We start from the raw sequence: 12,617 nt of genomic DNA on the forward strand, positions 1-12,617 counted from the left end.
ATAAACCCAACATGAAAGTCAAGTCAAAGTAAGAAATTAATACTGGCACTGCGACTGCTGGAAGCTGTAGCACTGTTGAATTTGTACTGCTAATATAATAACATACTTTTACTATAAGGGTCGGATGGAGCTTTAACACCAGTGCAATGATGTGCTTTAAAATATATTTTAAAAAGGCAGGTCTTTAAAGGGTCTTCTGGACCACTAAAATACATACTGTAAGTACAGCTGTACCAAACTTCTTAGTTACTCACAGCGTTAGTACAGTAATAAACATGCTGCTATGAAGTCCATAAGTATTATCACAAACATTCTATTGAACATTTGGAGGCTTTAATGATTTTGGGAGGCGATTATATAACTAACTGGGCTGTCAGATTTGAAAAACACATTAAATGAAGTTCAGGGTCTGTGTATTTTCTGTTCCAAGAAAAGAAGAAGGTGGCCTATGGGCATTATTTTCATAATTCTTTGGGAAAGAAAAAATCCAGTTCACGTTACAAATTTGCTACAGTAACACACAGTCTTTGCTAGTTTTATAACATTAATAATTGTGGCTGTCCAAATTGCATTTGGGCATAAAGATCTAAATCTTTTGATGTCCATGTTTTGGTGGTGGAGCTGGCTGTCAGTATGGGAGTTGGAACAGCTTGTTCTGCTTCTTTGTAGAGTTTTAAGTAACTTCTGGAGATGACTGATCCTGTTGGAAACTGTGTGGTGACAGAATTGAAGGGTGTTTGGGCCTCTCTTGACAGGGTCACACAGACGCGCACAAGCTCTCAAAGTGTAAGCTTTCAATCTTGTTTCACGCTCATAGCCAAAACCGAGCTGACAAGGTCAGAACCTGTGTAGGCATGAGATTTCAGGAGGTTTGCTTGTGTTGCCGTTAAAATGCTTGGTGAGATTGAAAGCCTCTGCCACAGCGTTAGACATTTCAGGTCTGCATGAGTGTAGGAGAGACAACGGTTTCAGTCTCGCTGATGGACATAGAATATTTACAGTATTCGGTGTGAGTTAACATACTATACTGTGTGCTGGAATACTTGACTGTTGTAGAATGTTAACAAGGTTTCAAAATTCCCATACCAACATTCTGACAAGTCCCTAATATTGTTTTCCAAACTTGACTGGTGAAGCCTCTTGCCATTGCCTTATTCATTTGGAAAGTTGCTGTTGGGAATGTATATTGAAGCCTGCTGGCCGAACTCTCACAGAACATTTACTGTTTTGATTAAATACAGAGAATCATTGACCTGCTGATTATATAGTAGTGTTATAACCAGACATTATTCTCAGAATCCTGTACCCCATGCGGCTTGTAACCAAGGGCATTGAAAATGTTACAGCACCCCCCACACAGTGCCGCATTTCACACAACGGACACTGCTGGGGGTGGGGGGTAGCTTTCTTTTAATCCTGTCATTCTGTTAAATTGTAGGGAATTAATCTGCAGGATTTGTGTATGTATAAAAAATAATGTGCATGTGCACCTGTTTCTTTCACAAATCCAAGCTTTGCACGGTGGCCCAAAAGAAGGTACTTAGGCATTTTAGATAAGAAAAGCACCCCTAGCAGCCGTAAAGAGGGGTCATTTTAAAAGGATTTACTAGTTATTTTTCTTGCGTTTTGGGTACAGAGCAGAAAACAAAATAACGTTTGATACAGAATAAGCAGGAAGCATTTAAATGAGCAATATAATATTATTATTTGTTTATTTAGCAGACACCTTTATCCAAGGCGACTTACAGAGACTAGGGTGTGTGAACTATGCATCAGCTGCAGAGTCACTTACAGTTACGTCTCACCTGAAAGACGGAGCACAAGGAGGTTAAGTGACTTACTCAGGGTCACACAATGAGTCAGTGGCTGAGGTGGGATTTGAACCGGGACCTCCTGGTTACAAGCCCTCTTCTTTAACCACTGGACCACACAGCCTCCTATTAAACGTAGCCAGTTATTGGGCGAATCTTCATAATGTCAGTCTAGGAGTGGATGCACACTCCTTTGCAGTTGCTTATTTTTCGTTGGGCTGGTTTCACAGACCCTGATTAGCACATGGTATGTGAAACCAGCCTTTTGTCTTTGTCTTACTGCTTATTATATATATATATATATATATATATATATATATATATATATATATATATATATAATATCCTTTCATAGTTTTTATGATGAAGCAGAATAAGGGCATTCTTTAGCATAAGTTACTGAGTAACCAGAATCTGTGGATACTGTAACAGGGGAGACCTATTTGTCAATTCTAACATCCCTATATGGCACATTTTAACATGGAGGGCTGTTTTTTTTTATCTAATGGATCTAACTGGCTATTTATAGACTTGGTGAAGAATGTGTTAATACTAACCCTTTTTCATGAGAGAGAAAATCAGTCAAACAACATTTAAGTCGTCAAGAGGAAGTCTTAGTACCGGAGCAGGTTAGCAGCTAGACCTCTCAAATCAATCGCCTGGTTCTATGTGCTTATTCTTTTCTCACTGTCTCATTTTAAAGGCAGCTCAGCCTACAGTACTTGCTTTCTGTCACAAAGGTTTAAAGACAGTGGGCTAGTTCCATGTTTAATTACTCTACAATGTCTTTGCCTTTTTTTTCACAAACAGGCTCGTTTGTCATATATGCGCATGAAGTATTTCTTCTTCAGCTGGCTGGCTGTGTTCATTGGCAGCTGGGTGGTGTATGTCCAGTATTCCACCTACACAGAGCTCTGCCGAGGCCAGGACTGCAAGAACACAATAGTAAGTTTTTACTTTAGCACTTCCAGTTAACGTTGATAAAGTATGAGTAGTTATGTTGTTTCTAACAACTAATTTACTATACTGTATTTGAATTGCAGATTTTTTAAAGTATGTATGATACATTCCACATGTTGGCATATTAATGATTTAATCAACATGAATTGAACATACTGTTAAACTGATGAAGCAGTAATATAAGCTGTAGTGATATGCTGTATATGGTATTTGTTCAGGAGAATTTCTCCAGCCTTTCGCCAGCCTACAGACGATAGTCTGCTAAATAGTGCCACCTTCTGGAGGCAAGCTTGAAAGTGAAGGACAAACTGGTGATGATTGCAGTGCAATCGCTGTATCTTTAAATACACAAGTGCACAGGACTGTCCATGGCTAGCATGAGCACTGCACACAATATGACATTTTGAAGTTCACATAATCAAGCGTTTACTGTATCGTTGTTAATATTGTTTCAGTAAGTGTGTCCTTAATTTTCTACCTTTCCTGAAAAGAAATGTAACCAACTGATATCACTGATGTAGATGTGCTTGAAGTTCCCTTGACCACTGTTAATGTGTGTAACCCATGCTGGTTCTGTCTCAGTGTGATAAATACAGAAAGGGGGTGATCGATGGGTCAGCCTGCAGCAGCTTGTGTGACAAGGAAACCCTCTATCTGGGGAAGTGCCTGTCAACTAGATCCAATAACCAGGTAGATTGGTCTTTTCAATTGTCTTAATCTCGTCCTGCATTAGACTGCAGTGCACCTACCAGCATGCTTATGCTGTATAAACATAGTGATTAAGGTTTCCTCAGTGTCTCATTTGTTAGTGTCACTGGTAATTTGTATGCTGTATCTGTCACATGAATCCGAGTACTTTTTTAACAGTATCTGTGTCCTTGTTATATATGCTGCACATTACTTATTCTAGGTCTACATGGGAAGTTGGGGAGATTTAGAGGCAGTGATAAAATGCCAGATGGAGGAAGCGGTTCGTTTCGATTTGGGAGCAGATACGGAGCCGAGAAAGGGAGCAGTGTTATTTGACAAGCCAACCAAAGGGACCTCCGTTGAAAAATTTAAAGAAATGGTGTTCAGTCATTTGAAGGTAAGAAGGAACCTTAAGAAACATGTTTAACACGTCCATACTGGGGCAGGTACAATTACTTACAGATATTAAATGGTGTTGTTATATCAATGCTTGACATCCACTCTCATATGTGCTGCTTTCTTTTGCCAGATAATTGATTAAAAAGGTACAGAGTAAATCTTGTATGTTTTTAAATCTGTGTAGTTTTAGATTATTCTATGGTAAATATTATGTGGATATTTTGAAATATTTTCCTTCTTGATCTATGTATAACAGATATCTGAATTAAAAGCATGTGTCCCTGTATGGCAGGAGACTAATCTGTCAGAGAAAGTAGTAACACAAATGTACTGAAGTAAAACATAATTGTGGAACACTGCAGGGTTAACTAATGAACAAAGGTGCTGTTTTTGTTTTTTTAGATTGTTGAATTTGTATCCTGCTTTTATACCTGCTAACATTTGTAAATAAATAAATGAATGTATAAATAAAACCACAAATCCAGACACATTACAAATCCTAGTGAAAATGTTTTTTTGGGTGAATCCTGAGTGGACTGCCAGTGTGAAGGTAAATAGAAAATGTTTCCAGGAAAAAGGAAAAAAAATGTAAGGAATTAAACTGAATGCGAAGTAAATCATTTTGTGTGTTTGATTTATTTTATTTTTTTAGGGAAAGGTTGGTGATCAGGCAAACCTGCTGGATCTGGTTGGTCTAATCATCTCTGTGACAGACGGGAATAAGGATGGCCATATCTCTTTACCGGAAGCGAAATCCACATGGGCACTCCTGCAGCTAAACGAGTTTCTGCTGATGATAATACTTCAGGATAAAGAGCACACTCCCAAACTGCTGGGATTCTGCGGGAACCTTTATGTCATGGAAAAAGTGCAGTATACCTCTTTATATGGGATCAGCATTCCTTGGATCATGGAATTGTTTGTTCCCTCTGGAGCGAGGCGGAGTATGGACCAGTGGTTTACACCATCCTGGCCTAGAAAGGCCAAGATCTCCATTGGGCTGCTGGAATTCGTGGAAGACATCTTCCACGGGACTTTTGGGAACTTCCTGATGTGTGACACCAGTGCCAACAATTTTGGCTACAATGCCAAGCACGACCTTAAAATGGTGGACATGAGGAAAATCGTTCCTGAAGTTAGTTTCAAAGACCTCATCAGAGACCATCACTGTGAGACTGATGAAGACTGTGTCTATGGTATGGATTGCAGGACCACCTGTGACCAAACTAAAAAGAAGTGCACCACAGAGGTGATCCAGCCTAACCTGGCCAAGGCGTGTCAGTCCCTGAAAGACTACCTTCTGCGGGGGGCCCCTCCTGAGATCAGAGAGGAGCTGGAGAAGCAGCTGTACTCCTGCATCGCCCTCAAGGGAACTGCAGACCAGATGGAAATGGAACACTCCTTAATACTGAACAACTTGAAAACGTTGCTGTGGAAAAAGATTTCGCACACAAAAGACTCCTAATGAAGAAACTGCGCTAAGATTTTGTTTGTTTGTGTTTGTTTTCTTTGTGGGCCTTTTTAAGAACCTAACAATGTGATTATTTTTTTCTTCTAGTACCAATGCCTTTTTCCAGTCACAGGTGAGCCTTTTTTTGTGTTTGTGTACCGTGTACATTATAAATGTGGTACTGTACATTTTAAACTATTTGACTAGTATCTGTTAATTACCATATACTGAGTATTGATTGTGCCATATACAAGGAGCTTGCTTCAAGATGGTGAGAATTTTTTTTTGTTTTAAAAGTGAAAACAAACTCACAAGCAAAATATTAGCAGTGGCTAAAGTCATGTAATAATCTACTATACCACAGTATGCTGTTTACTACTTCTGAAGGAAGTTCATAAAATAAGTTACAGTATTTTGATGCTGCAGTTGCCTCATTTGTTAATCTTCATGTGTATACAAATATGTTGTACCTGTAATGTTTTAATATTTTTAACCAAGAAACCACTATTTAGTACATGCTGTGGTTATGGTCATTGTTGCCGTTTCAGAATGAATTGCTATGCTCAGATCATTCAGATGTTTACTAAAAGTTGAGCATGACAAATTTGCACATTAAAGAATAACAAAATTAACATGTTTCTATAATTAAAGTAATGCCTGATCAAAGGTTTCTTATTGAAGTGACCAATTACACATCAAAACTACTTCATAAATTCACATGAGGAATCTCCAAAAGTTAGTTGCAATAAACATTGTGTTTATTTAAAAAAAAAAAAAAGTTGGTGTGCAAATTTTGATTACAATAGGGAGTTTATTGAATTATCTAGGGATAATTGTTTAAGTTTGCAGAAAACCACCACCGGTACAGACTGCTCTGGTTGCAGAGAGTCATACACTTGTTTCCATTTGAACAATGCGTAGGGAGCTATGGATTGTAGGATCCGAAGGCCATTCTTACATATTTGGCCAGTCACTGAAATAGTTATTACCTGTAACATTGAAAAATTGCAGAGTTCTGAGCTGTATCGACACAAACAATGATGCTCCATTGTTTGGTGACAAACAAATACACAACACGTCTACAAGAGAACACTTCAGCAGAATGTGGTTACCTCAACTTGGGGAAATTACACAAAGGTTCCAGAAGAGCCACGTGGGGAGTAAACCATTTTAAAACAGGATGTTCAGGATTTGTCAATTTGATAAAATTTCAGTATAGATCTAATGTGTAATGAAATCCTGAATCTTGCAGTCCAGGTTAGCACTATGCTGTTTACAGACATTACTATAAAACAATTCTCTCTTCCAGATTAGTGAGAAAATGGAATACATAAATTAAAAGCAAAAAAGGTAATTTACTCAAACACACACAACCAAAATGTCTTTTCCAATATATTTATTAGAACAAGTGTATTGAAAATTGGAAGCAACACTTTAGCTGTCATCGGCCTGTTCCTGTGCTCGGAGGAAGCTGCTCTTCTTCTGAGCAACACGGTCCTTTCTCTGAGCCAGAGACAACTTGGCGCGGTTCCACCTGCGTTTAAAGACACGATCAGAACAGGTGCTTTCTAACGTAAGGATTTATACAGCATATTTTTACCAACACACAAACTCTACAGTGAAAAACAGATTATTTGAGAGACCACTGGTGTCAAGTCATTTTTACATCCAAAATACACAACTTAAAACATGAGGCTCAAATACTTGTTCGTTCTTAATAAAAGCAGGGCAAGCCATGCTAAAGATGATAGATGATGCCAAATAACTCATGTGACAGACCAGTATTCCAGACTACAGTGCATGTCTTCATTTAGTTTCCAGTCACTGGTCATTGGACAGAAGTATCAAATATTACAAAACACCATTGGTTTGTTAAGGCCAGGCCAACTACCAGACAGTAATGCCCACACATAGTTAAACAACTGGGAATAAGTAGCCCAGTAAAAATTGCAAAATTCTAATCTGTATAGAATGGAGGCTACAGGTTACATTGAGAATATTCAAGCCTTTAGGATTTATCAAAATGCTTTCAGGAAAACAGAACGCATTCTCAAACCCTCATTGAAAACAACAACTTCTACAGTATGAAACATACCTCTTCTTCTTGACTTCTTTCAGGGGTTTCTTTTCATGCACAGGATTCTCCCGGATAGCAGCATGAGCCTTGGTATACATGTCATTAACCTGCAAAAACCGAGGTAACAGCAATTACTACTGGAACAGTTCACTTAAGAGTGTACTCTATATAGAAATACAAACTACATGGACTGCAATTACTGCATGCTTCAAGGACACATTTGAAATAGTAACATTTCAATTTGAATAGTAAGTTTTGTACTTTTGATTAGATCACCCTGGAACATTTCTCAAACCACCAGGGACGAAGGCATGTTTAAAATTGACTTGACTATTCTGCTCTATTTGTAGGACCCTCTCAAAAAAGGTCAAGTGAGATTCAGGCTGGACAAATTAACCAGTCTCTGCAACACTGTAGATATTGTCTCTTCAGACTTTCTACCGATTCACACAGTGAAGTATGCATCATTTATCAACACATTGCATATTAAAATTCAGATCCTGTAGCAGGACCTTTGCAATGTGCTTCATTTTCCCATCACGGGAAATAGAATACCCCAGAACCAAAAATCATATACACTAGCCATTAGGAACGAATGTAATGTTTTAACTTTGAAAACATCTTCCTGCAAAAAGCCATCTACTACAATTGTTTCAACGACATACTGTAGTGTGTAAAACTACAATAAAATTGAGAAGTTGTGAGAAAAACACAAGACAATTGGCTATGGCTAGTGTCAGTTTCAGGCAGAAGTATTGACACAAATTTAGACCAATTGTCCATGCCAAGTGACTTCTGGGTGGTTCAGTCCAACAACAAATTCCTTACTTTTCATTGAAAGAATGCAGAAAAACGGGTTCTTAAATATTGCAATACCCAAATCCTAAGATTCAGAACCACATAACATGTAACAAGATGTAGGCAAATTAGGAAACAACCACCAATAACGTACCAACAGTGACTTGAGTCATCTTAAAAACACCTCTTGCAGCCTCAAGAGACAGCCGTTGCCATCTAGTGGTAACGGACAGTTGTACATAACCCACTCCAGAATTCAAACCAAGATGAAAAGTTTAAAATGAGCTAGTTTTGATTTAGTTTGCTTCAAAGCAAGTCCTGGGGTTTGCATAGAAAATGTGGATCATTTAATTTTCAATTTAGGAGCAGACCAAGTTGATTATAAAACAAATTAATAAAAAAAACCCCTCTTACCTTGTCGGGAGTAACGCCATTTTTGATAAACCTGGAGAACTGCTTCTTGTAGGCGTCCTCATCTTCCTCCATCAGATAGCTCATGTACTCCGCGACGTTCTGGCCCATGATGTGCTTGCGGTGGACCTCTGCGTTGAACTCCTTACTCTCACAATCATAACCGGGGAAGCGTTTGGTGCTGCAGAATTAAGCGAGGCAATTTGGAACAACTAGCAACCTGCTAACATGACATTTAAAACCAGACAACTGTTGCATTTTACATGAACAAGGTTTGCTTGGTCCAAAGGGCTTCAGAACAAGTTATCAACCAAGCAAACAAAAGTAACCTGTGGAAGGTAGAACAGGTTTCAATGCAAGTCAGCTGCATCTACTGTGCAAAATGTATCCCCAGTGAGGGATAAAAACTGACCATAACCATTACATTTGCACTAAAGAGTTTATTGAATGGTTTTATACTATGTAGACACGTTGTGAAACTCTCCAGAAGCTTAATGTTTCTTACTGTGCACCGATATTTTGAGAATGTAGTTAATGTTATTAGATTGTGAAATGCTTAAAACAAACAGAATGATTGCAAGTGGTCATTTTACTGTAGCACACTAGGAAATAGTCGTTTACAGTTGGTCAATGTTAACTTATCGATTTTATTTAGGCAGGACTTCAGCTGTTTCTGTATTATCAAATCATGAGTACCCGTACTATGGAAAATGTAGGGACCTACTGACAAAACAGCGATAACGCAGGTATATTTTGGATCGCAATTTGAAGCGTGGGCCAACACTGCTGTTAAACAAAGTAAAGGAATATTTAATAGCTTCAAAAAACCATTACTGGGTGGATACAATACAGTCCTCCCAGTGGCAGCACCAGGACTTTGTTTCTGGTGTGGAAAGAGATTTTTTGATGATGGCTAATAACACTGGTGTAGTAAGGATTTCATTTTGGGGTGGGGGGCTGGCAAATGATTGCTATGATTTCATTTCGCTAGGGGGGGGGGGGGGGGCTGTGGATCATGATTTTTGCACATGGCTGATTTTCTAGTGCCTCACTTTGTAAAGGGACAAGTGTCGAACTACCACTGTAGTGGCTGGCTATTAAATACTAAAACCGCACCTTACCAAGCCAAATGTTTTTTCTTCAGTTTAACTTTGACACTAGTGTGTTATATAAAGTACACATGTCAAAGTTAATATAATGTTGTGGATTTTGAGAGCATCTTGCTGACAGAGAAATTCCATTTGACAAATGCTCTTGAAGTGCAGTCAACCCCCAACAAACTACCTTTATTTTCTATCAAGTCTACCTGTGAGGGATGGACAGTCCACCATCAACAGCTCCTTTCAGGGCGCCGAACACTTTGTTGCCAGTAGTTGTTCTTGCAAGACCGGCATCCAAGTAACAAGTGAAGGCACCCGGCTTGCCATCGATGCTCTCCACATTGTACTCGTCACCAGTTACCTCAAGCTGGCCTTCGTACACGCTGTCCAATCCAAATTTATTCAGCAACTGCAAGCAAGGAGGATTAGAAATTTACTTTGTGGATAGATTTTCACAAACCTGCTCTACATTGCAAATTAAGTTATACAGCACAAAAGCAAATGCAAAGTGGACTGCCTTAACCAGTACAGGAAAGACTCTTCGGTTTCAATTATAGTGACAACATTTTCTTCTGTTTTAGACTACCACCATACAATTAGGTGTCTACTTTCACCCTCAAAATACTGGTCATGGGATCTCCAACATTTAGCTACATTAAAAAACACAGGCTTGAAAACCCAAGCTCTAGTACTTCACTGGTACTAAAAGGCATGGATTTCCCCAAGTGCATTTCTTGGTTGAGAGAATATTTTTTATACAGAAAGCATGCATGTTCATGTCAGCGCAGGTATGGGATACCCTTCTACTTAAACTGTTAAAGTCTGAACCACAACATAGTTGTACATAGACACTTTGTACTAGACAATGTTTGCTCAATATAAACAAATATGTATGAAGGCATCCAATATAGTAAACCATGTAGCTGAAGCAGAAAGTTGTATAAATGCTGTATGCAACAACAGCAACACATGGTCCAAAATACAGGGCCAATTAAAACAGTTGCAGAATTAATTTAGGAAGTTAATTTTTTAAACCGGTTAGGCTGCTGGTGTTGACAATGAGTGTGTGAATGATTGGAGTACCCAGCCACTCATCTGCTATAACAGGGATAGAAATAAGCCTTCCACTTCATAGGAGTTTGATCCCTTCCTAGTTTTACTATGAGTTTAATATGCAACTTGACACTCAAGTACATCTTAAAACCTAGAATGGGTGAAACTGCTGTGCAAGAAGTCTTATTTCCATCCCTGAACAGAATGTTGGTGTGCCATCAAGGATGTAACATGCTACTGCTATCTGTCACGGTGGTAACATTGAGGTTTTAGATTCAGAAGGATGAAAACAGTTCTTACCCTGCGGGCCAGCAGCAGACCAGTGCAATAGGCTGCAGCATAGTTTGTCAACCCCACACTAATTCCATACTTGGGTAGTTCATGGGAATAGGCAGCACAGACAATCATATCCCCTTCGATTTTGGCATAGGCGATCTGCAACAGAAAAAAAGCACATCGAATACACTGAAACAGCACACAAGGTAAGAAACCACAAGCACTCCGACAGAAGTGAAATGCGATGCCCACCTGGCAGATGATGTCCCGGTTGGTGAATCGTACAATCATCCTGTATTTAGGAGTATTGTACTTGTTCTTGTCCTGAATCACCAGGCGCTTGCGGGCAAAGTAGTCAGTTTTACCCTCTGGAAGGAAGCACATGTGTCGACAGTTGTAACACTAGTACAGAGCGCAGTCTTGCACGCAGAAATGAAAATCAAAGCAAAGGTTAAGCGAAATACTACACTTACCTCGCCTTCGCCTGAATTTCACCTGGTACCTCTTAAAGTACGCCTTGTTCTTCACAACTTTGACAAACCCCTGTGAACACCAACACATACGTTAAAAAGTCTGCGCGACAGGTCTGCCAATACAAAAATGCAAACAACTTGCAATGTGGCAATTGTTTTTTTTGTTTGTTTTTTTTTTCAAACACCAATATATCCACGATGGTTACTTTGCACCACTCCATGACAGGTAAGGAAAAGGCCTATGCACTTATGTGTCATGAAACCGAATGATCAGACTGCAGCCCCAAAAAAATACATGATGTAAATCAAATAAAACCGGCAGCTACCACGAGTGGGCATTTTGTTTTATTAAAATGTCACGCGACAAACAGCTCATTAAATGTCTATATTAACAAGGCCTAAGGGGGGACACAAATCAACATGTATTCAAAACCGTAATATGGCGATTCACCCGGCCACCTCCCTTACAAAAAGCTCTTTAAAACACGCTCAAAAATGCATTTTGGAATACATTTAATAGCCGCGACACACACAATGCTCAAAACACCCCGCCAAGACTAGTATTTCCATTTTCAAAAACATGAACAGAAATTCAGCAGCCATTAGGCCACGTTGGAAGGGACCCCGGTGAAGCTGACACTCTTACAATCTCACATCATCCAATAAATTCCAAAAATATTTTAAAGCAGAACTCAACGCCTTTTAGTTGTTAGAAGTCTTATCTGATTATTTTTGTGTGTATTTTGCCCATTTACTAACCATTTTGCTGACTTTTCGCCCACTGTTAGATGGGAGAGCGGAGTCACAGGACGGATTTAAGACTCCGCTGGACTGAGAAAAGGCCGAGCGTTCTGCGCATGTTCCGTAAATAGTGTCACGGAGCACAGACAGCAGCGTAACAGACTAGATTGGTCGGAGAAACTCATTTATGGTGCCATCTGTTGCCCGGGAGTATTATAGAACTTTAAGAACAAACGTGTGCTGCTGTTTTTAAATACGCATTCAGTAAAACACTTTACTACATTTGCGTCATCATATTTCTGCAATCCTCGGCTTAGTGATCATTGCACGTACTGTAGTTTACGTATTTATCGGACACACTTCCAAATTCAGGTACAT

At 39.2% G+C, this 12,617-nt stretch overlaps 2 protein-coding genes across 3 annotated transcripts in view; one reads left to right on the plus strand and one right to left on the minus strand.

Moving 5' to 3' along the window:
* The window catches only part of LOC117417138 (divergent protein kinase domain 1A-like), a 25,215-nt gene extending 18,674 nt beyond the window's left edge, over window positions 1–6,541 (plus strand). For both annotated transcript variants that reach the window (XM_034028997.3, XM_034028996.3), the window contains exons 3-6: window positions 2,622–2,756; window positions 3,354–3,461; window positions 3,682–3,858; window positions 4,513–6,541. In XM_034028997.3, coding sequence (XP_033884888.1) covers window positions 2,622–2,756; window positions 3,354–3,461; window positions 3,682–3,858; window positions 4,513–5,325 — 1,233 coding nt within the window. In that variant the 3' untranslated portion in view covers window positions 5,326–6,541. The remainder of the gene's footprint in view (window positions 1–2,621; window positions 2,757–3,353; window positions 3,462–3,681; window positions 3,859–4,512) is intronic.
* A 148-nt stretch (window positions 6,542–6,689) lies between these two features.
* LOC117417200 (large ribosomal subunit protein uL18) lies at window positions 6,690–12,617 on the minus strand. The gene is made up of 9 exons (XM_034924789.2): window positions 12,600–12,617; window positions 12,258–12,401; window positions 11,499–11,568; window positions 11,278–11,393; window positions 11,050–11,184; window positions 9,903–10,105; window positions 8,600–8,777; window positions 7,406–7,494; window positions 6,690–6,844 (listed from the first exon to the last, which is right to left on the minus strand). The coding sequence occupies exons 1-9, from the start codon at window positions 12,615–12,617 to the stop codon at window positions 6,745–6,747; spliced, it is 1,053 nt and encodes a 350-aa protein (XP_034780680.2). The 3' UTR covers window positions 6,690–6,744.

The sequence above is a fragment of the Acipenser ruthenus genome, chromosome 12 (assembly GCF_902713425.1).
Source record: "Acipenser ruthenus chromosome 12, fAciRut3.2 maternal haplotype, whole genome shotgun sequence".
In the NCBI taxonomy this organism is placed as follows: domain Eukaryota; kingdom Metazoa; phylum Chordata; class Actinopteri; order Acipenseriformes; family Acipenseridae; genus Acipenser; species Acipenser ruthenus.